Below are 26,217 nucleotides of genomic sequence, written 5' to 3'. Positions count from 1 at the left end.
AGAATCGATGTACTGTATATATTTAAACTATGCTAAATTTGGTGTGTAAATGTGAAAGTTTTTAGACATCTAGGTTACCTTTAAGCTGTGTTTAAACCCACAGTCTATGGTTAATGGATCACTAAAGCCACAGTTCATCCAAAGGGAAACATTAATGTCTGTGCCAGATGTTATGGTTCACATAATTCATCCAATAGTTGTTGGGACAGTTCAATACAAACTAAAAATGTCAACCTGATGGTGGGTCTAGCTAGAAGAAACGTCAGGGGATCACCAAAGTCAAAAAGATTCATCCTCTGGGGAACATGAAAGTCTGTACAAAATACTGTATGTATGGCAATCTATCCAGTAGTTTTGAGATATTTCAGTCTGGACCAAAGTGGTGGAACAGACCGACAGACTGCATTGCCATATAGCAGCTAGCCTGGCTAAAAACAATTTTATGCAACAGAGGTGTTTATTTAATCGGCAAATTGCCGACTCATTGTTAGCTGCAATGTTGCGAAACCCATGTTGCAACCCTATGCAAGTTCATTGTAAACACATTGTAATAAAGTAAACTAAAATAAACTCTTTGTAGTGTCATTCAGAGTTGAAAAAGATGATATTTACATTACAATAAAGGAGAAAAACCCATTCATTCTGAAAATCTTGAGAAAGTCCTCTTTATTTTAGTACTTAAAAGCGTGTCCACAGAGAGCAGTCACACCCAGGACTTGCTCTATGAAAACAGGGATTTAATTTGAACTATCCAGTGGACTGGTCTTTACTTGCAGTTGAACAATGTTTAAACAAGTGTTTTTCGCTCTGGGTCAATACCCATTTTACTACAGCAGTATTCTTTTACCTCTCTCTGTTAATCTTTATCTTCTAATAATCACACTTTCTCTCACTTTCACTCTGTTATCAGTCAATCACTTTAATTTATTCAAGTGAAAGAGCAACAGGTTCATGCTGGTTCCTACTGAGGAAATAAAAAAAATACAATACACATCATAAAATGAGAGAGTAACACAAAGACATTCACACATGCATGGGCTCCACACCAAGCAGCGAGGGGGTGTTGGCAGCTGGATCCAATGTGAAGCTAATAAAACCACCAGAAAGGACACAGAGTGCCAGAAAGCCTCAAAACTCCAGTATGTTCTCATGAATAGTTTGGTTTCCAGAATGGAGTAAACTTTGAATTATGTTTGGTTATGTTTACAACAACAAGACTTATCTCTGTTTCACGTATGTGTTAAAAAAAAAAGTAAAATCTCTTTGAAGCAGCCCAAAAAAGGTTGTGGAATGAGATTTAATTGTGTTTATTTGTATCATATAATACTCGTGTACTTGTTTGTTTCTGACTGTAAGTAGTGCTGCAAAGATTAGTCGATAATTGGATTACCCTACTGACAGAAACTGATTGATTATCAAATTCTGTCAATGTTGTTTAAGTCATTTATTGAAGCAAAAATGCCAAACAATCACTGGTTCCAGCTCCACAAATATGAGGAGAGCTTTTTTGTGTCAGTGTGGATTCATTATATTTTAGGTGTTGGACTGTTGATCATCGAAATAAGCAATTTAAAGATGTCCCATTGTACTGTGGCAACTTTTGGTGGGCACTTTTCTCTTTTTTTTTTATAAACAAAACTGTTGATAGATCAATCAAAAAAATTAAAATAACTTGTGTGGGCAATGCATTGGGCTGTGTCTCCGGTGGTAGAGAGGTCGTCTACCAATTAAGAAGGTTGGTGGCTCGATCCTTGGACCTGCAGTACCATGTCAAAGTGTAATTGGTCAAGACACTGAACCCCGAATTGCTCCCGATGCTGCGCCATCGGAGTGTGAATGTGTATAAATGTTTATCTGAATGTTTATCTGATGAGCAGGTGGCACCTTAGATGGCAGCCTCGGCCACAGTGTATGAATGTGTGTGAATGGTTAATGGTTCCTGTACTCTGTGAAAATGCTATATAAATACAGTCCATTTATATTTACATGTTACCTGTTCATTGGTCCTCTTCCAGAAGATAGCCAGGGTGAAGACAGCAGTGACGGGTGGAGCGAGGCAGCTCGTCACTGACTGGATGTAAACATAAAGCTGGCCACTATTGGCTGACTGCAGGATGGGGATCCACACCACACTCACCACCACCAAGATCACAGTCACGATCCTGGAACAAAGAGTACATCTCTTTCACTTTCTCTAGGCACTCTCTTTTTACTTTCTGGATCCTGGTATTAAACGGCATGATCAGAGTGCATATGTCAGCTGGCACCGTCCAGGATTAAGGACAGATGTTCTCTGACCACTGGCCCTCCATCTGTGAGTGACGTACCTGCCGACCAGTAGCAGCTCTCTCTCCGAGGCCCGTTGGCGATATTTCTTCCAGATGTCCATGGTGAAGAGTGTGGAGCTGCTGTTAAAGATGGAGGTCAGCGATGACATCAGAGCAGCCATCATCACTGCTATCATAAGCCCACGCAAGCCTGTAATACATGACACAGATAAATACATGCATTCAGGTAAAAAATAGAAAGTGTATCAAAGCAGTTGACACATTTAGAAATAACAGTATTCTCACCACTTGGCATGAGTTCAATGACCAGTTTGGGAAAGGCGATGTTGGAGCATCCCACCTCAGCTCCACACACTCGCACACACTCTTCTGGATCCACACATCCTACAGTGTCTGAAATATGAAATTACAGGTCATTCACACACAGGGGTGGAATAAGTAACAAAATATACTACTCATGAAGAATTTGTGTTTCTTTGCTCTAATTTCTACTTATGAAGAGGTAAAGGATCTGGAGTAAAATACGAGCACAAAAGGAACTCATTTATTTAGCCATTAGAGAGTGTAAATTAAACTAAATCATTGGTATTTTATTCTCAGTTAAATATGGCTAATTGTTATGATTATAATTTATAAAATTACAATATTTCCGCCCAAAAAACAACACAAGCTGTAGGCTGCATGTATAATTACACAAAATCCGCTGAAGTTACTGGTAATTTGACCCCTTTTTTCTTGCACAGTGAGAAAATACGTGCAGGTACAAAACCCCATGCAGGTGTGTGCACAACCACGGTATCACTTACATATATAAAATACCACCCTGGCCTGTAACATAATAATACACATTCTTTCATGGGACATCAGATTTATGGAGAGAAGTGTCCATCAGTAATTCACCTGTGATCTGCAGGCAGTGACTTCAAAAGATAACGATACAATCTCTATAAATATAATTTATTTCTTAGATAGTTCAACTATCTATTAGGTCAAAAGTGGACTCAGACCAAGGGTCACCTGTCTCTTTGGTGCATCTCTATCTACCCTAAACTTGACCTCTTAATCTAAAAATAAACGTTGATGTAGATGTTATTTCTCAAAATGTTTCAGCAGACTTTATAGTAAGACAAGTCTAATGGCATGATTAGCAAACGTTTGGCATCTGCCCTGCATTACCTAAATAGGAAATTGGCCCAACTAACATCCTCCTACTTGATATGATTTTTCTTTTTCTTTTATTTTTTTGAAATTTGGCCGAATAGGCCTACCAGAATATGCAAGAGATAAAAAATTATATATATAGCCTACCATAGTTAGTTACTCTGTCTTTTGTAAATGTTCTGTTTTGGGAGGAAAAAACAAATGTCTCTCCCTATGTCCCGCCGGCAAAAGGGTGGAGTTAACAGCCTCTCTTTCCTAACCAACTACCGGACACTCCGCCTTTTTGCCCTCCAGTGACAGAGCTTCCGTTGCCGAATTCCAGGGGCAGGCACATACCGGCAACTCCACACTGCACCTCGATGAACTTTCTGTCTGCACGAACGTTTTGGAAACGGAAAGACAAACCGACGTGGACTCGGAACCAGTGAAAATTGAGACACGTACGCGCCACGTTAGTGATTTATTAACGACTTTTGGCTTTTTTTTTTGTTTTCGGGGAACTCAACAGTTACCATTGTTTGGTGCTTTAAAACAGCTGTGAACTGGCGGACAGACGCTTCAACAACAAAAAAAGAAGAAGAAAAGTGACTCGTCAGCGCAACAGTTAGCTTGAGTCACCAACAGTTTCAACACTTATAAAGGAGGATTAATGACTTTTTTTTCTCTATCTCAAGTACGTGTTCCGCTTATTGGTTTGACTCACTGGTAGACACCAGACACACACACACACACACACACACATAACATTCATCATCCCACACAGTGCCCGCCTCCATGTCTGCCGGGCCTCGAGGCTGGAGCTGCTGAACCGGGCCGCAGCTGGATTCCCCCGGACCCTTTCAGGTGACAGGCGTGGCGCTGGGCGGGAGTGCTTTAACGCTCAACACCTGAGCGTGTGTGCGTGCGTGCGTGTGTGTGTGTGTGCGTGTGTGTGTGAGCTGGGAGTCTGCGTTGAGGAACTGTTCTAGCGGTTTATTATTTCCCTCAGATGAAAATCTTGTTTGTTAGGGATCTGTTTATCACATCACTGACCCAGGTCACGCTGACACGTTATGGACCGTAATGACAGATTCGAGGTTTGACCCTATACGGACCGATCGAGTGGAAACAAACTGGGTCAGAGTGGTTTCGGTACTTAACTATTTATTGACCGGTGGATAATATATCGAGGTCATGGCGTTGTCTCAGATCCAGTGTCTGGACAACCACCACGTCAACTGGCGCGTGAGCGAGGGCAAACCGGAGTTTTTCTACAGTGAGGACCAACGGCTGGCGCTCGAGGCTCTAGTCACCGAGGGCCGCGATGCATTCACGCAGTACATCCAGGAGAGTGGCGTCCGGGATTTCCTCTCGGAACCGGAGCTGGAGCGGATTGCACGCACAGCGGAGGACTATCGGCCTGGTCACGACCATCATCAGAAACCAGAGACCCCAGGGCCGGGGAACCTCACCCCGGGGTCCGGGGAGTTTTGGGGAGACGGTGAGGTGTCGCTCCAGTATTGGCCAGATCGCTCGGAAGCCTCAGTGGCGGAGCTGGACCTCGGCTGGCCCGATGCCATTTCATACCGTGGGGTCACGCGCGTGACCGTGTACACCCAACCTCCAACCGAAGGGCACACGCACATCAAGGAGGTGGTGCGCAAGACCATTGCATCAGCGCAGAGGGTAGGTAGTGAAGAAGATGATGATGATGATGCATGGTGTTATAAATAATGCAGGGATTAATGAGGTCAGGGGTTCAGGGGACCTCCACCTGATCAGAAACACCTCAAAGTTTAAGTTAAAAGAAAACAAAAAAAAATACTGAACACAAAATAATCCAGCAAAACACCCCTGTAGGCCTATTAAATAGCCTGCTCTCATTGTGTAATTTACACTTTTTTTGGCACTGTGTCAAAGAGGCGTTGATTCGACGTTTTTTTTGTTTTTAAGATTACACTTGTGTTGTTGAATAGGATTTCATTATAATGGAATGTTCTTCCATGTATATGTAGCATGTGGTGGACAAATCAAATGAATTAAATGTAATATACAATCAATTACAAAAACACCACTGCAAATGTACCACAGCACCGAGTCAACACACAAACAACTACAGTAATAGTCTCAACCAAAAAAATGAAGTAAGGTTGTATTTATTGCATTGCTATTGAATGCACCACAATACATCATGGCTTTTTATTACTTTTCTAGTTGGTCAGTGTATAATGCAGTTTACTACCACGAGACTAAACTGCAAAGCAGTGTTTGTCTGACACAGCAAAGAAAAGCAGTTTATAAGCTTCACAAAGGCATCGCAGAGCTATTATAGCTGAAATGGTTAGTTGATTAATTGACTCGTAGATCGAGAGGAAACAACTCTGTAACTATTTTGATAATGTTTTAGTCATTTCTCACTCAAAAACACCAACCGTTCTGTAGTTACAGCTTCTCCGATGTCAGGTTTTGCAGTTTTCTCTGTCGTATGATAGGAGACCGCATGTATTTAGGTTAGGAACTGTTGATTGATTAATCGAGAAAACAATTGGCAGGCAGATTAATTAATAATGAAAATAGTAGTTAGTTGCAGCCCTAAATTGAATTGTGTTTACATTGTTTTATGTTAAATCACTGTCAGATTAAGAATGATTGTTTTGATCAGAGGTTTGACTTCCTTTGTTGTTTTCTCCACAAACACTGCTGACAGCACTGCAGTTGGGCACAAGGCTAAATCATATCTACTAAAAATGATCTGACATGGGTTTCTTTGGACTGAATTTAATCCAGTGTCTCCCTAATTTACACCTCATTATTTGCCTCTGTCTTGTCTTACAAACCTTCTTCCCCTTTTTCTCTCATGTGTGACACACTCACACAACAAAGTTTTAATAAAACAAGTCTGATCTTGACACGACAGTGGAAAAAAATGAATAGGTTACATGCCAGAACCCACATACATAATCTTTACCTCTCACATACATGAATTCTGGCACATGCACATATAAAAGCCTAGATGTGCCTTACGGCAACAAAAGACTTTAATGAATTAGACCCAGTTCCAGAGTGAAATACTTTCTCCTTGCTTGGAAGGCACTACGCCAACAACTTTTTCCAAAGCTGCTATTCAGCTGAACTCAGCTTACAACAAACTGGTATCCCTATGTAGGGGTTGTGTAGTATTTGCTACTTTCTACTGCTTTATATTACAATTTATCTTCTTTTACCTTCTACTTTTTCTAACTTTTGCTATAGGTTTGACAAGACCATGTTTCATCCTTCAAGTATAATGACAATAAGTTGATTTGAAATTTTATGGTAACATATTCTAACCTCAAGGTTCACTAACTAGCTTTTTTTCCAGAGCTATTTTCTTGACCATCTTATTCCCTATTCCCTTCTTTTGGACCGAACTCTGCCTAGTTTTAAAAATAAAACTGGGTCAGGTGAAGAATGAATAGACAGTGCTGTGTGAAGAATACCACGCTGTCACTACTATTGTGTTGAACCCACACTGTCCAGACACTTCACACTCTGTCACCACTCTGCAAAGCAATCTTTCTTTCTTGCAGCCTCTTAATGGAACATCTGTGGTCCGATATTCTTTGTCTTTGAGGGTTTAATTGATGCAGTTGCATTTTTAGGTGCAGTTTTCACAAGTGCCCAGCTTCCTTTGATGATTTAATGGGTGTAATATTGTTAAATCGAACCCTCCCTCGCAGACCAGGAAACACTAACGCCATTAATGATTTCCTCTGTGTGTTTTCTTTGTGTCTGTGTGCGTGCGTGCGCGCTTGCGTGCATACGTGTAGGTGATAGCCGTGGTGATGGATGTGTTTACAGACGTGGATATCTTTCGAGACCTGCTGGATGCTGCCTACAAACGCAAAGTCCCTGTATACATAATCATTGACACGGCTGCAGTCCCCTGCTTTCTTTCCATGTGTGGCAGAGCTGATATGCACCGTGGACACCTAAAGGTATGCATACACACACACACACACACACACACACACACACACACCCAGATGATGCTTTGATAAGCTGGGAGATGAGCTAGTTGAATAGATGGCTACTCTTGATAACTATATAATTAATATAAAACTGTATATTTTAAAACGCTCCAGTTCAAACATTTCAAATAAAATGTGTTTCATTTAAGACACATTTTCAATAATACGTATATTGCGGTATTTGAAAGAAGGGCACATGATTGAGGTGCATGCACCGGCTAGTTGTTTTGCCATAGGGTGAATATCTTTGGTATTCTTTGCCTCTCTGAGAGTAACTGGTCTAAGCAGTAAAAGGAAATGTTTTAATGAGCGGCTTTCTAAATGCTTTGGACCGGGAAAACACTGAGCACATTCCTGTCTCTCATGCCATTAGACAATTAGATAAACCATGCACACTCTCACTTTACTCTTTGTAACATGTTTCCCTTTCATTTCTCCTTCTTCCTTCCCCATAGCTTCCACCGCCTGACCTCGCCTCTCTTTCAACCTCTTTCTTATCTGCCATCTCTGCTGTAATCATGATCATTTGCGACTCCTGTGCTTAGTGTCCCCTGTGAGATTTCGCACAGAACGTTTACTCACGAGGTAATGCTCGGCCAGGAACCACACCCTTATCACAGTGCTAAAGACAAACATCGCAGGGTGTGTCGTACAAGCATGTACATACATAGATACAGTCCGTGCTCTAACCGGTAGAGTCAGCCAGCACAATAGCATTGTGGTGTTAATAGAGAGGAACTGTTCTGGAGCAACAAGAAAACTCATTATTTTCGGTCTCCCTAATCTCTTGTGGCTTTTATTTCCCTTTTATTCACCAAAATCCTTCCTCCGATCAACACTAAATCCCCAAGAGCCTCTCTTTACATACCATTTACCCTGTGTGTGTGTGTGTGTGTGTGTGTGTGTGTGTGTGTGTGTGTGTGTGTGTGTGTGTGTGTGTGTGTGTGTGTGTGTGTAGAATCTGCGCGTACGCTGCTGTGGAGGTGTGGAGTTCTTCACACGGACAGCACAGAAGGTGCGTGGAGCACTGAGCCAGAAGTTCATCCTGGTAGATGGAGACAAAGCTATCTCTGGTTCATATAGGTGAGCAGTGTACTACACAGTATGTTGTGAGTGTGCGTGAACTCTGCGCACTTCTGCGTATCGTTTATTTGTGTATTTAAAGCTACTCTAATCAATATTTTAATTTGCTATGTGACATGTGAAAGGGGTCACACGAAGAGACAAACCTACGTAGAATAGTCACCGGACTCTGCAGTTCCACATTCTCTACAGAGTCTTTTGTATATTTTAGCTTATTGTTTTGGTTTGTTTGGCTCACAACTTTACTGTTTTGGTTCCGCTCTCAGCTAGTTTCACCCAGTTTCCCGCAGCAGCAGGCACACTCCCTGCCCAGCGCCAAACAGCAGACAGTTAAAGTTAGCAGCAGGGAGAAATGTGCCAGAAACACCACTCCAATTGAATGCCAATATGCTCCATGTCTGCTGGATGTGTAAATAACAACTGTCAGCTGACTCGCTCATCATAACAACTGGAACACTGAGATGAAAAGGCTGACATTGTTGCATTGTTGCAGCATGTAGACTTTTATCTGCCAGTGCCAATTTTTGTCAACTAGGCAGATCATCCACAACTATAAACGTTCACTTCAACACACACATACATTTAGTTTTGTCACTGTCATCTATAGTTACATATTTACCAATACATATTGAAGGGAAGAGGGAAATCATGAGAAGAGCATAATGTGATGCATGACCACTGGTGTAATGATTAAGATAAAATAAGAAGCCTTTTGTCACTAATGAATACAACTCAATTACGTGTGCCCCTCCCAACGCTGCTTAAAATAAAACTATAGTGCTCACATCCATATATAACTTAAGACAAACAACAACATTCATTCGACATTCATCATATCATTAAATAAGTAAATAATATATTGCACAGATCAATATAATGGATTGTAAAAACACTAATAAGAAATGTGAATATGGGGGCAGAGACGTTATGTGTGTAGTCTTGATGGCGTTTGGAAAGAAACTGTTCATTAGTCTGGTGGTTTGTGTTCTGATGGACCTGTAGTGTCTCCCTGAGGGCAGGAGATCAAAGAAATGGTGGCCAGGGTCAGAACTGTCTTTAACAATGTATTTGTGCTCTGGAAAGGTAGCGGGTGTGTGCAATATCCTGAAGTGAGGGGAGAGGACAGCCGATGATTTTCTGTGCAGTGTTGATGACCCTCTGCAGTGCTCAATTAGGATTAAACCATAAACTATGCTTTTTCAGTAAGAGTTATGACATAGAAGAAGTCTGAGCACCCGTCAGATAAGCACTTAATAGGGGAGTCACCGCATTTATGTTTTTCCATGTCTGTGTTATTCTAGCTTCACCTGGACCTCATCTCGTTTGGACCGTAACCTCATCACTGTGATCACAGGACAGGCGGTGGAGACCTTCGACCTGCAGTTTCATGATCTTTATCTCGGGTCCAGAGGTGTGTCTCTCAACCACGTCCCCATGGTAGATGAACCAATCCCTGACCCGATCCCTCATGCGGCTCCTGCTCCGGTGTCAGCTGCTGTTGCTCGAAAACTCATCAATCCCAAATACGCCCTTGTTGCCGCGGGAACCCACACAAGTCCGACTCCTTCTGACCAGAATTCAAGCAACAAGAACTCCCAGAATCCCACTCAGCTAAAGATTACCAAAGGACGTCTTAAGCATGTCATCGAAGAGCCACCCTTACATCCAGGATTAGCCCATCTGGAGAAAGTGTACCTGGTCAAGTACCTGCCCACCTGGCCAGAGCCAGACCCACCAAGCGACGTGATTGGCTTCATCAACATCAGGGATGAAAAGCGAGCTAATCAGGTTCACTTACAGAGGTCGGAGAGGTTTGAGACCAGCCAGGCTATACGCTTTAGCGCACCACTAACGCTAGTTCAACCACAGACTGAGGAAACTGCTTCAGTTCGGGATGCAAACGCTACAGGAGCAGCAGAAAATCTCTCTGGGAATACAACAGCAGAGGCCTCTACTCCTGTGAGTCCAACCAACCAACAGCTCGAAAAGCAAACGCACACAGCTCCGAATAAAGACCAAACCGATGCAACAGGTTCCAGGGAGCCTCCTCAGCAGCCCAACACACCTTTAACACAAGACACACACAAACCAAATGCACCATCACCATCCAATGTAACTGCTGATTTACAACCAACAGACCATACTGAACAAACTCCAGAGATTCAAACTGCAACACCTCCTGTTCCTAAACGCCGCACCCTGCAGCTAGTCATAGACCCCGCCCCCTCAGAGCAGCCTGGCCAACCACAGGTCATTTTGATGAAAACGGACCAATTGGAAAGTCTGGATGGCTTCAAAAAAAAGGGAACCCGGGAGGATCTGCCGCCAGGCCGTGGCCGCATAACATCAAAGGCTGACAGCAGGGACTCTGTCAGCACCGGCGAAGGCAGCCAAGACAGCACGAAGGTCATGTGTGACCGAGCAGCCAATGATGGTCCATCAAGCACCTCCACGGCATCAGAAGAGGAGTTTTATGAATGTCCCCAGCCAGGGCCAAGTGACCCGTTGACCAACGGAGTGACGACAGGGTCAGGGCGTGGGCTTCGCCAAGGGGACGGGTTCAACATGATGGCACGCTTCTCCCAGAGCATGCTGGATCTACGGGAGCCCAGCCAGTCAGACGACAGCAATGCCCTCATCCGTGAATCACAGCAGCTCCGTAGACAAGGACACGCATCACCGCATAGGCACATAGGACAGGTATTATGTTATATAGGACAGTATTTCCAATCCTCTGGTCTTGACACAATTAGTTGATCAATAGCTTAGTCAATTGACGGATAATTCATGGCCAGAAATTCATATTTTAAGTAATTTATCAAGCAGAAATTACACATATTTGCTCATTCCAGGTTGTCAAATGTGACGGTTGTTCGCTTGCCTGGCTGGCTGTTGTGATGGCCATTTCGTACTGTTCACTCACATTTTAAACAACGATTTAAACAATTAAGCAGTTATTTGAATTGAAATAATCAATAGATTAATTGATAATAAAAAGAAAAGTTAATTGTTGAGGTAAAATAATGAGTCAATTCATTGACTGACAATTTTAATAATCAATCAATATAAGTTTTTTTTACAGGAAAAATTGCAAGTCTCAGCTTCTCAACATGTTGTTTCTCTGTTTTATATAACTGTAAAATGAATATCTTTCGGTTATGGATTTATTAGTTGCAGCCGCAGACAACACTGACAAGTAGATGTTGAGACAATGCTCGTCTTAATCTGAATTTCTTTTTAAATGATTAATAAGTAATCACCGGCAAAACAAGGGTGGAGGTTCCCAGGTATAATGTTTGACATGAACAAGTAGGTAGTTCCAGGAAAGATGCGCACGCACACACACACACACACACACACACACACACACACACACACACACACACACACACACACACACACACTGCCGTATGTTAGTTTGTTACGAGATTTATATAAATCCCACTTAAAATGGGTGTGTTTCACCAGAAGAGTCTAAACAAGCTACTACCTGCTTACAGTAAACATGTCATTCCTCAATCCAAATTAAAAGGTGTGTGTGTCCGCCCACATGGGTGTGCACGCACCTGGATAGAGAGCTCGGCTGATCATGCCAGGGAGGATGATGAAGATGAAGGGGAGCATCTTCAGATAGGCAGCCAGGATAGATGCTCCTTTCACGTGACTCATGTTTTTAGCAGACAGGGACCGTTGTACAATCACCTACATAAAGAGAAACACAAATAATAACTATAATAGTACTAACTTAATTTATACAACACTTTTCAAAAGACAAGAATTGTATATGAAATATACACAAATAGAATTAAAATAAAGTGCATTTTAACAGATAACATTTAAAAGAACAAATGCTGTAAAGCACATAATAAAAACAACTTAAGAAAATGCCATTCTTAAATAATGTGTTTCTAGAAGCAGGGTTAGGAAATATAGTCAAGAGCCAGCCCCATTTTCTAATTGACTCACACACACAAGCAACTACTGAAAAGGTGCTAAAATTTGTGTTCTATACAATCTTCTTTGGGATCTTGTGAGCAGCCTTGCTGTGGCATTCTGAACTAGTTGAAGCTTGAATAGGTTGTATTGACTCAGACAGGAATCAAGAGAGTTACAGTTGTCTAATCAGGATGTAATAAAGCATGGATTGCAAATAAAAATGGACTGCAGCTAAAGTGAATATTTGTCGATATTTCAAAAGAAGATAAAAACATTTTCAGACATATTTGTGGTCATAGCCCTGTAGCCATTGCACATAGCATTGGTACTGTAGCCTTGGTAGGAGTCTGACCCATTATGTTGTTAAGTTAAGGCAAACTAGCCTTTGATAGTGGAAGATTATTAGCTTGCTAACTTTAGCACGGATTTATAAAGACGTTACTTTTCATTGCTGTTATTTCAAACTACTATCAAATGTCACAGTGTGAAGCCAGTGTGAAACAATGCTTAGTATGCAATATAATTCTTGAATGTTAACATGACTTACATGTTCCAACTGACATTAAGCCCAGGGCTAGTAGAAGTGCAGTGTGAATCGTATAGCCCTGGGCTTCGGTTAACCACATTGTTAACCCACTAAGCTAAGAGAACACAGTGTGAAAAGCCCTATGGCATAATTTGAATTAAAGGAGTATCATAATTTGTTTTTATATGTGAGCATATAGTAAGCAGAAAATAGCAAAGGGCCGAGCATTGTTCCCTGAGGTACTCTGTGTTAAATGGGTAGTTTATAGGATTTACATTCACCAATGTAATCCGTGTGTGCTTCGCCCTTTTGTGATCTCTGCGTTGTGTTCTGGCGACAGATGAGGCAGGAGACAGTGCTGGATTTTCTGCTTTACCTTGTGTATTCTGTAGTTTCAACAAAAAAGACATGCCATAACTTGTGTGGTCGCTACATCTGGTTAGATCCTCTCCGGTCATATCAGTAACGGCTCTGAACCGAAGCGTGCACACACATACCTTCGTCATCGAGCTGACCACGTCCACACACACAGTCACACTCGCAAAACACAGGCAGGAGGTAAAATCCCCAAAATAAAAGATTTCATCCGAAATAAGAGGATATTTTGGTGAAATACATAAGCCAGTCTACATCATCTGTAGCCTCACAAATAGAAACCATGTGTAACTCTTCTGGATTGCATGATGCCATTCTCATCTCTCTGCTTCCTCTCTCTGTCTAGTTGTTTCAGACCTCGAAATCTCCAGGTCGTGATGCCCGACAGAGAGGACCTAAAGTAATTATCGCCAAACCAGGAAGTTTTCACCGCCCCACCCGAGCAGCTGTCCCTGTGATTGGAGGACACCGCTACTGGCAGGGTCAAATGCTGCAGCCTAATTCGCGTGTAGAGACACGCTCCGGCCGGTCGCCACGACGCCACAGCCCGAGTTACAGGAAGACTGATCACGCCACGCCACAGCAGCCAGCCAACCAATCAGGGTTACTAGGAGTATCTTTCTCAAAACTGAGCAATTTTAGACACTTGAGGCCACGAGGTGGAGTGCCGCAGAAGAAAGGGTCTCAAAATAACAAGGCTGACCGGTAGAACTTTGGGCCAGCACAGCTATACAAGGATGATTGTTGATACAGACATCCTGCTGAGAAAGTAGTGACTCTTCAGTGTGGAATCTATTCTGTCTCTGGCATGTGTGTCATTTTCTGTTTTTGAACCCTTAGGCTCAACATACAACAGATATATTTAATTGGGATTTTTTTGACTATGTCAACAAGAGTTGGCAGTTCTGATTATATGTTTTAAGAGGTATTGTCTGTAAATGAATCACATCAACTTCAAAACCAATGCTTCATGGCTAAAAGTGTCTGACTGGAGGGTTTCAGTAGTGTCCGGGAGGGGTAATGAATTTAAGAGGCTGATCCTGATTATGAGGAAATAAACTTTTAAATAGAGTTTTTTTTTTTAGCAAGAGTTGTGCTAAGATTTCCAACAGAGGTAGGGTATTTTATGGATGATAACCAGTCAGCTATTGGTCAGCTGTGATATTCTGCCTTGCCAAATCAGGCCCTTCAGTCTTGTTAACAATCCTATGAACAAATATTGTTAATTACCTCAACTGCTTTTCTTTTTTCAGAACACTGTAAAATGTATTTTTCCATATCCAACCTACACAGATGCGGTGTATCTGTGACATTAGCCGATTATGTCTTACCACTGATATTACAGTCAGGCTCTGGTGTTGATACTGTACCACTGTGATTGGTTACTGTTGGTGTTAGGGTAGGGCTTCTGTGTTGATAACTGGTACAAATGCAATTTGAAACACTGATGTGGGACCAAAAGTAAATGTTGTAAATAAAAAAAATACAAATTGTTGCTGACCCAGTTCTGTTGTTGCCTCAACCAGGTCACAGTTGATTGAAGAATCATGCAGCAGTTAACATCTCAATATTTCAGGAAAGTTTATCATACTGAAAGGGAAAGTACATAACTCAAACCTACAGCATCTTCACCCAGACAACTATTCTGGAAATAATCCGGAAGAGTTGGATCATAGTGTGTTTGCACAGTGAAGTGTTTTTAAGTATGTCTGCTTTTGCCTCAAAGACTGCAGAAAAGTATAATGGTAGCTTTTAGGTTTCTCAGGGGATTTTTGAAGTGTAGAGTTTTTTTTTTTTTTTTCCTTTTGCTGAGATTTGTGGATGCAGCCAAATTATTAGAATAGAGTGTTGTATCGTATAAGTGGTATGAACAAAACCAAACAAATTATACAATGAGATTGAAAGTTCAGTAGTCAAAACAATCTCACCACAAGGTCCATTTAGTTGCTCTTTCTGGAGATTTAGTACTTTACCATTCTTTCTTAGGGGGAGGACAAAGACACAGACTAAGAGAATTACCAGAACTGTTTGTTGGAAACATCATATTACATTTTGCAGCAACTTCCTTCATCAACTTTGACCAAATTGCACTTTTTGAAGTTGAGTAAACACAATTTTGGACATGCTCACTTTATGTTTAATTTACGAATAGGAAACAAACCACTGTACGGCAAAGTGGTGATATTGCTGCATGCCTGTGTCCACAGATTTCAACAGTTGGTGGGTTAAAAAAACAACCGCAAAGAAACTGGCAACATTGCCAGCTATTCAATTTATCTTTGCATGTTAGACAGTGTGCGGGAGTTTCTTTGCAACTTTTGACCTACTCGTCCCCTTCCGATGCACCCGTCTCATGTTATAGATGTGCAAAGTATTTTTCACTGCCAAAACTATTAACCTTTGTATTGTCTTCCCGTCGACCATGTACTTCTTTTCCTCCTGGGTCAAAATGAACCCGGTCTGTTTTAACTGTTTATAAAGCAAATAGTATTATCACCCAATTCTGTGTTACACCTTCTTAGCCAACTTCATACCAAGTTATTACCACTAGTTTTACAATTATTTTTGGAATTCATGTTCAATGGTCATGTAATGCATGTAATGTACATGACATTTTACGTCATTTTGGAGTTAAAAAAAGCAGAAATTATGAATTATTAAAACTAATAGTTAAAGTCAGAGGAACATTTGTTGATGGATTATCACATACTTCAACAGATGTCAAAGTTGAGTCAGGATACTATTTTGAAACCATTTTATTATTCTTAATGGCAGCACATAATCACATATGTGGTCTAGGAAGAAAATAGATTCTATAAATTGAAATAAAATACCCCAAATTCAATTAAAGCAACCCATATTTCTGATATAGAAAATATTTAGATATTTGAAAACGGGTCAAATTTGACCCTAAGACAACATGAGGGTTAAAAAGACAGCACTAAAATAATCCTTTTGTATATTTTTAGTGAATAAATCATTTTCAGTGCCACCAGAAAACCTATCAAAAGATTAAATTATTAGATTCATTTTGGTAAAAAATTTAAAGTATCCTACTTTACTTCAATTCAGTGAGGGGTTTTGTGGCAAGCCTCTAGTGGCCATTAAAGGAACTGCACTATAAGCTACATCTGCAGCAGTGGTGGTTTGTGCTTTTTGTTTGTATGTGTGTATAAATGTACCTGGTCAGTGCACCAGTACCAGGTGGCCAGTATGGTGAGCCCCAGAGTCATGCCGGGCCAGGGCAGGTCTCCAGTCACAGCATCTCTGAACAGGTGCATGGCATCCTGACGTGGCAGGTGGCAGGTACTGTTGGGAATGATCTTACTGGGCACCGCCATGCTGTACGCATGCTCCAGGTTGCTGTAGCCACCAATTTCCTTGAAGGCTGTAGATGGGGAACACAACTCCAACTATAAAATCCTTAAAAATAACTGCAGTTGTTGTGTTTGTTTATAATTTATGATAACTGTACATACCAGTGATTGTTAGGATGATTGCTCCTATAATCATGATTACTGTCTGTAGAGTGTCGGTGTAGATGACAGCAGCAAGACCACCTGAAGGGAAGTGAGTGTGTGTTATGAGAATCTTTTCAATGTATTTAAAATACAACAACATGAAAGTAGTTTTACAGGATGTAATTGTGTAAATGTGTATGGTTGTTTGTGTACCTGCAATAGTGTAGAGAGCAGTGACCACCAGCATGAGGACAGTGGACAGGTAGAGGTTCCATCCCAGACACACCTGAATGAACAAGGCTCCAGAGAACAGGTCAGTCTGGAGACGGAAACATAACACATCTGTCAACAATGCCAGCAAAGTTTCAGTCTCATAGATGATGTTAAAGGCTGGAAAGCCGATGCAGCCAAATAGTGAGTGTGATGCTGAGTCTTTGTGTGTGACTTTGTCGTACGGATATCTTTGTGAAGACGGACAACAGCAGCGAGAGGACAGCAAGATAGGTTCTAATCCTCTCTCCTCCGAAACGACGGCCCAGGTACTCCGGCATTGTCACGATCTGAACACACACACACGCATGCAAACACACACACACACACACACACACACACACACACACACACACACACACACACACACACACAGGACCCGTCATTGACATAATGCCTATTCTATAATTCCCTAGCCCCTTACCCTAACCTTAACCATCACAACTAAATGCCTAACCTTAACCCTTACCCTAACCCTAACCCTAACCATAACCTAATTCTAACCCTAATCCTACAATCAAGTCTTAACCCTCAAACAGCCCTTTAAACTTGTGGGGTCCAGCATTTTGGCCCCACAAAGCTGTCGGGACCCCACAAGTATACTGGACTCTCGGTTTTTGGACCCCACGAATATAGTTAAACAAGCCCACACACACACACACACACACACACACACACACACACACACACACACACACACACACACACACACATCTTCATCAATCAATCAATCTTTATTTGTAACATTGTTTAATAATGACACAAAAGTCCTCACTGAAATGAAGTTAAGTGAAAACATTTTTTTTTCTCAACATAGGTTAGTCGACACTTCCCTTAGAATTTTGTACCAACGGACATAAATAGTGTGTGTGTGTGGTGTTGTGTAGTGTAACACCCTGTTGGGGAATTTTCAAGGCGGGGAATGCTGGTAAGGAGAATGTCTTTTGGCACCTAAATGTACCTGCTGAACCAGCCTTAACAAGCAGGCATGCACACATTTGTGTGTGTGTGTGTGTGTGTGTGTGTGTGTGTGTGTGTGTGTGTGTGTGTGTGTGTGTGTGTGTGCACAAACTAACCCCTGAGGAGATGTAGACAGGCACAAATACCCAGGCCAGAGCCAGCAACACATATGTGGCCTGAGAAAAAGAGGGAAACAATACAGAGAGGTTTGACCAGATTGTCATTGTCAACAGTGGCATCAGGAGATAAAGAAACCCTTACCCTAATCTTTTGGGTCAAACTGAAGTAAAACTGAAACTTTAAGTGCTCTGCATGTGCAAGCTTGTGTTTGCAGTGTTGCTTTGACTTGAGCCTCATGTTCTGTACAACAAAAATGTAATACAGCTTGATATTCAAAAACGTTCTGCTCCTGCCCCCTGCAGCGGGCTGCCTGCAACAGCCATTGAAGGAAGGTAAAACACAAACAAGTACAAACTCATTTTATGTCTTTGGTTTGGACACATTCAAAGGTATAATTAGATGAAATAGCTATGAGTGCTGATGCCAATTGTTTTATTTTCTGATATAAAAGGGAGATTAGTTATTGTAGATCTATGTTTTGTTTTCTTACACAAATAGTTTATGTCTAGTCAGCCCTATTAATACAATACAAACCACAAAAGAAATAACATGTACATGGATTAGCAGGCTATCTCTGCTTCATTCCAGACTATAATGCGTTGCTATTAATAGATAAATTAGAATAGCATCTCATAATGTTTTGTTTATTAGACAGGTGTGTGTGTGTGTGTGTGTGTGTGTGTGTGTGTGTGTGTGTGTGTGTGTGTGTGTGTGCACTCACATTCCATTCAAAACCAGCGACAGCGATGCCTCCTGCAGCTCCGGTCCCAGCCAGACCAATAAACAATCCTGAGCCTTCTGAACTGGCAAAGAGAGAAGCTCCAATCTGTGTGATGGAAGAAGTATTGTTTGAATACTATTACACGTAAAAGTCCTGCATTCGTAAGCTTACTTAAAAGCTACTTAAAGTATCAATTGTAAAAGTACTTGTTCTACAGAAAAATGGCTAATATATTATTGTACATGACATTGTTGTTTATGCATCAATGTATAAGCATCGTTTTACAGTTGTAGCTACGCAGATCTAGGGGGAGCTACTTAACTACTTCATTTAGTTTAGTCTAGTGGTTCCCAATCTAGGGGTCGGGCCCCCTCCAAAGGGTCACAAGATAGATCTGAAGGGGGTCATGAGATGAAAAATGGTGCGAGAGAACACACACACACACACACACACACACACACACACACACACACACACACACACACACACACACACACACACACACTCACTCACTCACTCACCGGCCACCAGGCCATGTCCCGTCCAGCCAAGAAATATCCGCTCAGAGTATTCCTGCTCACCCTGCATGATGACTGACAGAGAAAGCTGTTACACTCAGGCATCCACAACGCACACACGTAAACTGAACATGCACACAGGCAAAAACACACACAAAAATATACACCTCTGACTCTCACCCAGATGCCGACAGCGAGGTTCAGAAGAAAGTAGGTAACTATGACAATAATGTCATAGGAGCTGAAGGACTCAGACATAGCGTAGAAGTTGATGGTATAGTTAGACATCCTCAATGTTCACAACAATGCACACACACTTAAAAATACACCAACTTGCAATGGCCTTTCCTTACAGCGACACACACACACACACACACACACACACACACACACACACTTACACACACACCTGTTGAATTCAACCTTTACACCTGTATAGTCACTCTCATTGACCGCCTCTCATAACCTGACACTGAACACCAAGATAACCACTTTACACTCCCTAAAAACTTAAAAACCACCAGACACTGCTCACTTCCCTTCCAACACATATACAAAAATGACTAACTTTAACACACACACACACACACACACACACACACACACACACACACACACAGTCAAACACACACTCCAGTCCCTGGTAAAAGTCCCTTCTCGGCTGAACTACAAGCTGATCTCGCTGTTACCAAAGTGAGTGTTTGGTGGATGTGTGAAGAGGGCAGTCCCCTGGTTGAATTGATGATTAAACACGTCACCTTAATGTGGCAGCTGCAGCGCTGACACACACACTGTGCTAGGGGATAATGGATAAGAGTGCATGATTTGGGTGAGCAGTGGAGTACAGCAGATACTCATGTGGACCACAGTCCACGCTGATGCGCACACACACACACACACACACACACACACACACACACACACACACACACACACACAGTCAATCATTGGCGATAGCATATTTATAATCATTAGCGTCTAAACACACACATATCTGCTGGTAAGTGCTAAGTAGGGTCTGTGAAAGTGTGTGAAAGAATTAGTTTAACAGTTTCTTAACTGTTTATAGTTTCATTCAGTAACTTTTAGGAAGGAATCAATCAGTCTGTATAAAAGTTTTTACTCCAATAAATATTTGAAAACCATGACACCTAATCTTAAATGAGTGCGGCCACAAGTTGTTTTTCAATCTAGTCTTTTTTTAAGAAGAATTTAATGTTTGAGGATAAATCCAATTGGGGTTTCACATTATTGATTGACGATGGACACAAATAATGCTTTAGAATATAATCCTACAATATAACTGCAGATATCATACCTATTCACTGGTATTTTTGGACAAGTGTTACAATTTCTTATCGAGCCTGATCCACTCTATTTGACTGCAAGTACTCTGGGTTCTTGACTTATTGGAACTATTACAGCAGCCCTACTGAGAAATTATGTGGAAGATTTAACCTCGAGAAACACTTGGAAATACTTTTAAGTACCAGGTTGGGGAAATATCTTTAGATGGAAGGGGTTTGTAATAAAGTTTTAAGGATTTTTTTTTTGACTTTTGAATATATCCTTCCTAATAGTAATGTGATTTTTACATCACTTACAAATGATCACACATACTACACATAACAACTATTTACATTCACATAAATTACTATTATATTTTCAAAATAAGGTAGATAAGCCTTCGTTGATCCCCAGAGAGGGAATTCACTTGCTACAGCAGCACAAAGACAGAAATAAGTACAGATAAATAGAGAAAGTAAAACATAAATAATAAGAGGTAGGCCTATATACAACTAAAATAGGAATAGAAGTAAAATTAGAAACTATACAAGAGCGATTAAAGACAAAATTACAAGGCACAAGTGAAGGTGGCATGATTAGTACCAGCAAAGTCAGCAAGGTTTAGTATGTAGTTTTAATATGTAATGTATGTGATAGTGTTATCATATATGTAATATAATGTTATGATATATATATAATACTAGCACTAACATATGTATACATTTACTGTTAACTGATGACTGAAAATTCAAGACATACAGATATAAATCACAACTAACTAATTCAATGATCGTAAAAAGGTTAAATAGCTGAAAACATTTTCAGAATAAGGCATGGTATGCTAGAGAAGTGTGACTTCTTACATTTTACCTTATTTCACACACACACACACACACACACACACACACACACACACACACACACACGCACACACACTGGTCAGCACCTTGCAGCATGCACTTAAAAGTTTTTTTTTTACTCTTAACACATCTGGACATTTTTTGCTGAGGGACATGAGAAGGAAGTCTGAGAGGAAGGGGCACAGGCTGTTATGTTGACTTTGCTTTCATGCTCTCTGATGTGAAATTAACTCAGTGTCACACACAAACTGCTGGCCAGTGTTTGTCTACTGTAAGGAGCAGATGGTGGTGATGGAGACACCCTGACGTAACACACATCATCATCAATCTCTCTCTCGCTCTCTCTCTCTCGCTCTCTCTCTTTCTCTCTCACACACGCTGATGCGCGCACACACACACACACACACACACACACACACACACACACACACACACACACACACAACAACATTTAAAAGATGTAAAAGCTTCAGATGAACAAAGGTTTTTTGCGTGCAACAAAAAGTTATTTTTGAAAAGTCAAGAGTTGCAATTTTAGATTATATTAGATAAGAGTCAACTTTAATGTCATTGCACAGAGTACTACTACTAACACAACAAAATGCATCTAACCAGAGGTGCAAAAAGCAGTATCGGGCAGATGTATAGTGGTAATATATAGAATAGACAGTGAGGGATATGAATACACAAAGATATATAAGTAGCTTATAAACATGTGCCGCAGTTATCAAAATATAAAGTGTAAAATATATATATACAAAGCATAAAGTATGGAAAGTAGTGTAAGTATAAATACTCTATAGGTGAGATATAAACAGTATGGACAGGAGTATAAATATGTATGTGAAGAGCAAATATAGTAAAGATATGTGTATGTACTAATGTAAGTCATTTAGAATAATTTCAGTAGGGAATTGCTTGCATTGCTTGTTTGTTATTCCAAAAGTTTGAACATTCTTCATTCCAGTACATGGCAATTATCATTATGTCATAGTGTTATCCGAATAGTGGGACAAAGACATGCTTACTGTCTATTTTCATGTATTAGTGTCTGCATGCACAATTACAGTATTACAGTAAGATATAAACATACCGGTCGTCTTTCCTCTGGCGCCACCTTCAGGTCAAACTTGGATTTTTAATGTCAGCATCCCTGTAACAAATGTCGCGCTAGTGCATGACGGGAGTCGAGAAATGAATGAATAACCAATCAGAGGACGGGAGACTCGCTTTACCCGGAAGTAATACTTCGCATCACAACAAAAATTGCCGGGAAACTTCAAGGGCTGTGGCAAAGCGGCTCTTCAAATAGCGAAGTACATATTCACGTGAAAAGAGTGTTAACACATTACTGTGTCTCTGGTTGTGTCGTGTACCTATCCGAGCCAATATGGACGAATATGACGAACTGTTCGAGATACAGGACGACTTCGAGGACCAGTTCGCTGACGAGCTGGAAGCGATGGCGGATATGGAGGGTGAGGAACTAACGTCAGTTAACAAACTTTAGCAGCACCTTTATTGCATGTTCCCAAACAGCAGGCGTTTGCCTGCCTTACATTTTATTTAGTTAGTTGTGTTAATTTATTCTCCGAACCACTTACTGACCTGGGAGCGTAAATTCCTCATAAACTTACGTACAAATACACACACACACGTACCTCTGCCTCTGTTTGATCTGTTGGTGTCTGGCTACACCGGCATAGACTGTATATAAGGGCTAACGTTACAACGCCTAGCTATTCTGGGGATAGAGCAAAAAACGCCCTGGCTTGTTTTTATTTCTTTAAACCAATCACAGCCGTCTTGGACAAAACTTGGCACTCACTTTAGTAGGCAACAAACTTGTGGATCATTATTCATGCAGGTAAAATTATGCAGTCTGATTAACCCCTTAACTCCAATTTGCTTTAAATGGGTGATTAAGTGATTATATAGGGTATTTTACACTGTTCCTTAAGGTCTCCTAATAGGGTATGTAACATTGGTTGGGCTGAAAATTGCCCGAATGCTATTTTATGGGTCCTTAACTACCCTGTGAGTATGGCTCTATTTGGAACAAGAGCTTTTCTTCCACATATGGTATGCTCATGAATATTTAGATGAGCTGCGCGCTGATTGGTTTGAGCGAACCACATAGAAACACATTGGAGATGAGACAGCAGGTCCCATATTTCAGACACTGCAAAGTTATACATTGTTTGTCGGGCTATTTCGTTATTAAATTCACTTCTGAGATTTTTGTTAAGCAAGAAATCAACTATATAAAGCTCAAATATGGGCCGTTTTACGGAAATTTATGGCTAATTGCAAATTTGGTAAGACGTGTCAGACTTTAGCTAGGAGCTCCACACAGTCTGACGAGAAAGCGGGAACCTCCATACCCAGTGAAAGTCACCGTTTCCCTGGGTACTGGACTACTGGAATACTCGGGGGTTGGCTGGCTGCCAGCTGCCGGCATAACTAGAGTAGCTATATTTACAGTTTGAATTTCATCACGCCACTTATATAACATCTACCCCAAGTTCTTATAAAGCTAACAATGGTGTCCGATTTCAATTTAATGAATTTTTGTGAATTCCAGAGGAATTCTAAGAGGAGGCTAGCTAGCTCTCATTGATAGAGCTCCATCCAGCCGCAGGCTCTATCAATGAGACTCGAGGACAAGAGGCGTTTATTTCCCCGATCGTTTGTTTAAATAACTCAACACATTATAATTACACACATTATAAGATTAACTGGAACCTGTGGTAAGAGATTGCTTGCGTAACAAGCTCGCTGACCGCGCTCTCACTCACACACACCGGCCATTTAGCAGGAAGAGCTGCAGGCCCATATTTGACCTCTATATAGTTGATTTCTCGCATAAAAAAGTCTCAGAATTGAATTTAGTGGTAAAATAGCAGATTAACAATGTTTACAATGTCTGAGATCTACGCGACCTATTCAGAAGACTAAGCTGACCTCAGATCAGAGGTGTAGCCTACGTAAATGTTTGGGCGTGACAAAGATAGAGACTAGAGCCAAATGAGGAGGAGCCGCCGAGTTGACGTCAACTAGGCGGCTCGTTGAGATTTGCCCGTTTTCAGAGGCAGTTTCAAATTGTGAGATTTGCAGAGGAAAGAGGTGTCAATGGGATTCTGAGGTTCTATGTATGTCCTAGTTACCCACTAAACTGTCACTATTCAACTATGACAAGGTAAATTCGGTTTTGCATTCAATCACCCCTTTAATTTCCCACCGAGCTACATAACGTGTACATTCACACATGAACAATTCAAATCCAATATTTCATGTTTTTTATTGCTGCACAATTTTATCAGATAGAAATATTCAACCTAACACATCTCACACTTGAATATGTTCTTTATTTTATAGGCTTTTTGTTATATAAATAAATAACTTATATTTGGCATCTTAGACTGTATATAAAACTAGTTTGGCATTCTGTGTCATTCACGTTTTTGTCATGGGCCGCGTGACAAAATGCATCATCATAAATGTGCATACATTTGATTTTATGTGCATCCAAATTCAGCCTTGACATATCCTTTGGAAGCTTTTTGATTTTTCGCTCGAATTAAATGGGTTTTAACCATTTTTGAAATATTTCAATCATTTTTGGCTGCACGCAGCCCTTGTTTGGGACAGTGGGACTGAAGCTGCAAAGTAATGTCCAAGCCTATTATGGGATGTTGTCTGCATTCATTTTACGATATGTGACATTCTCCTTTATAACGGAGCGATTCATCTCTCGGCTGTTTATTTATGTAAATCAAGGAAACATTTAGTCTAATGTCAGAAAGTGGTCAAACCTGCCCATCACAATGTCAAGATTCAAGATGATGTCTTTTCTTGAATGGCTTAGAAGAATCTTTCAAGCCGGGGAAACATCAGAAGCAGGGCCCAGGAGGTGACATTTCTGACATAGAGCATCTGCTGGATGATCAGCCCATCAGTGAGTTCCCCCTGAGAGTACAGTATCTGTTATGTCCTTGTTGTGTTCGCTTGATGTTGTAAGTTTGTACCTTAAATCTGACTTTGCCCTGGCAGCCCCAAAGGCAAAGCGGCAGAAGCAGGATGCCGGAGTGGCCAAGCAACTTTTCAAGTCAGTGCAGACTCAAGAGAGCAAAGCCCCGTCACAGAGTGATGACATCTCACCGCCGTCCTCTCCAGAGCAGTATGAACCCCCTGACACCTTCAGGTAGGAGAGATGCATGGGCTGGTGTTATACACACTATGAGCTGAAAGGGGAAACTGTTGATGTCCTGGAACGTGGTGAGGGGAAAGGAGACATCAGTATAGAGCAGACATTTTGTGCATTAGATCTTTTTACACTAAATACTTGTTGTTTTTTTATCTGGTGCATTATTGGGAATGTAGAACATTTTATTAAAAGCCAAAAAAAAGTTTAACAAAATAAGCAATGGGGCATTTCATCCCCATTTCATCCCCATTTCTCTAATACTCAAATCACAAACAAATAAGAGGCAGTTCCAAGCAATACATCACAAGGATGAAACATGGCAGGCTACTATTTATAGATACACAAAAGCACTTACCTGCCTGAGGAAGAACTGCAGCTGGTGACACGACACCTGTGTAGACTGACTATTAAATCATCTTCTTGTTCTATTCCTTTGAAGTTTGTCTTTTTATGTA

The 26,217-nt window shown here is 41.0% G+C and overlaps 3 protein-coding genes across 5 annotated transcripts in view; 2 read left to right on the top strand and 1 right to left on the bottom strand.

Moving 5' to 3' along the window:
* Window positions 1-23,274, bottom strand: part of slc5a10 (solute carrier family 5 member 10) — a 26,873-nt gene extending 3,599 nt beyond the window's left edge. The window contains exons 1-11 of the mRNA XM_078263980.1: window positions 23,217-23,274; window positions 18,891-18,995; window positions 18,166-18,225; window positions 17,275-17,379; window positions 17,033-17,138; window positions 16,838-16,918; window positions 16,541-16,746; window positions 12,088-12,223; window positions 2,574-2,681; window positions 2,328-2,478; window positions 1,994-2,162 (exon numbers count right to left, since the gene is read on the bottom strand). Coding sequence (XP_078120106.1) covers window positions 1,994-2,162; window positions 2,328-2,478; window positions 2,574-2,681; window positions 12,088-12,223; window positions 16,541-16,746; window positions 16,838-16,918; window positions 17,033-17,138; window positions 17,275-17,370 — 1,053 coding nt within the window. The 5' untranslated portion in view covers window positions 17,371-17,379; window positions 18,166-18,225; window positions 18,891-18,995; window positions 23,217-23,274. The remainder of the gene's footprint in view (window positions 1-1,993; window positions 2,163-2,327; window positions 2,479-2,573; window positions 2,682-12,087; window positions 12,224-16,540; window positions 16,747-16,837; window positions 16,919-17,032; window positions 17,139-17,274; window positions 17,380-18,165; window positions 18,226-18,890; window positions 18,996-23,216) is intronic.
* Window positions 3,753-14,851, top strand: fam83gb (family with sequence similarity 83 member Gb). 2 transcript variants are annotated; one of them, XM_078263969.1, is made up of 5 exons: window positions 3,753-4,122; window positions 7,238-7,405; window positions 8,397-8,521; window positions 9,823-11,221; window positions 13,705-14,851. In XM_078263969.1, the coding sequence occupies exons 1-5, from the start codon at window positions 4,099-4,101 to the stop codon at window positions 14,065-14,067; spliced, it is 2,079 nt and encodes a 692-aa protein (XP_078120095.1). In that variant the 5' UTR covers window positions 3,753-4,098; the 3' UTR covers window positions 14,068-14,851. The 2 variants fall into 2 exon arrangements, with proteins under 2 accessions (XP_078120095.1, XP_078120086.1); XM_078263960.1 differs by having other exon boundaries at window positions 3,753-5,114.
* The window catches only part of chtf18 (CTF18, chromosome transmission fidelity factor 18 homolog (S. cerevisiae)), an 18,010-nt gene continuing 14,588 nt past the window's right edge, over window positions 22,796-26,217 (top strand). Inside the window, exons 1-3 of one of the 2 annotated variants that reach the window (XM_078263947.1) lie at window positions 22,796-23,033; window positions 25,427-25,513; window positions 25,609-25,759. In XM_078263947.1, coding sequence (XP_078120073.1) covers window positions 22,946-23,033; window positions 25,427-25,513; window positions 25,609-25,759 — 326 coding nt within the window. In that variant the 5' untranslated portion in view covers window positions 22,796-22,945. Of the gene's footprint in view, window positions 23,034-25,423; window positions 25,514-25,608; window positions 25,760-26,217 lie in introns of both variants that reach the window. The other variant, XM_078263939.1, reaches the window with a different exon arrangement.

Source organism: Sander vitreus, chromosome 2 (genome assembly GCF_031162955.1).
Source record: "Sander vitreus isolate 19-12246 chromosome 2, sanVit1, whole genome shotgun sequence".
Lineage (NCBI taxonomy): Eukaryota > Metazoa > Chordata > Actinopteri > Perciformes > Percidae > Sander > Sander vitreus.
The sequence above is the reverse complement of the archived record's forward strand: the minus strand, read 5'-3'. Positions and strand labels throughout refer to the sequence as shown.

Coding starts and splice junctions, on each gene's coding strand:
- fam83gb (XM_078263960.1), top strand. CDS start 4,623: ATGGCGTTGTCTCAGATCCAGTGTCTGGACAACCACCACGTCAACTGG. Junction 7,406..8,396: donor TGCACCGTGGACACCTAAAG/GTATGCATACAC, acceptor GTGTGTGTGTAG/AATCTGCGCGTACGCTGCTG. Junction 8,522..9,822: donor GCTATCTCTGGTTCATATAG/GTGAGCAGTGTA, acceptor GTGTTATTCTAG/CTTCACCTGGACCTCATCTC.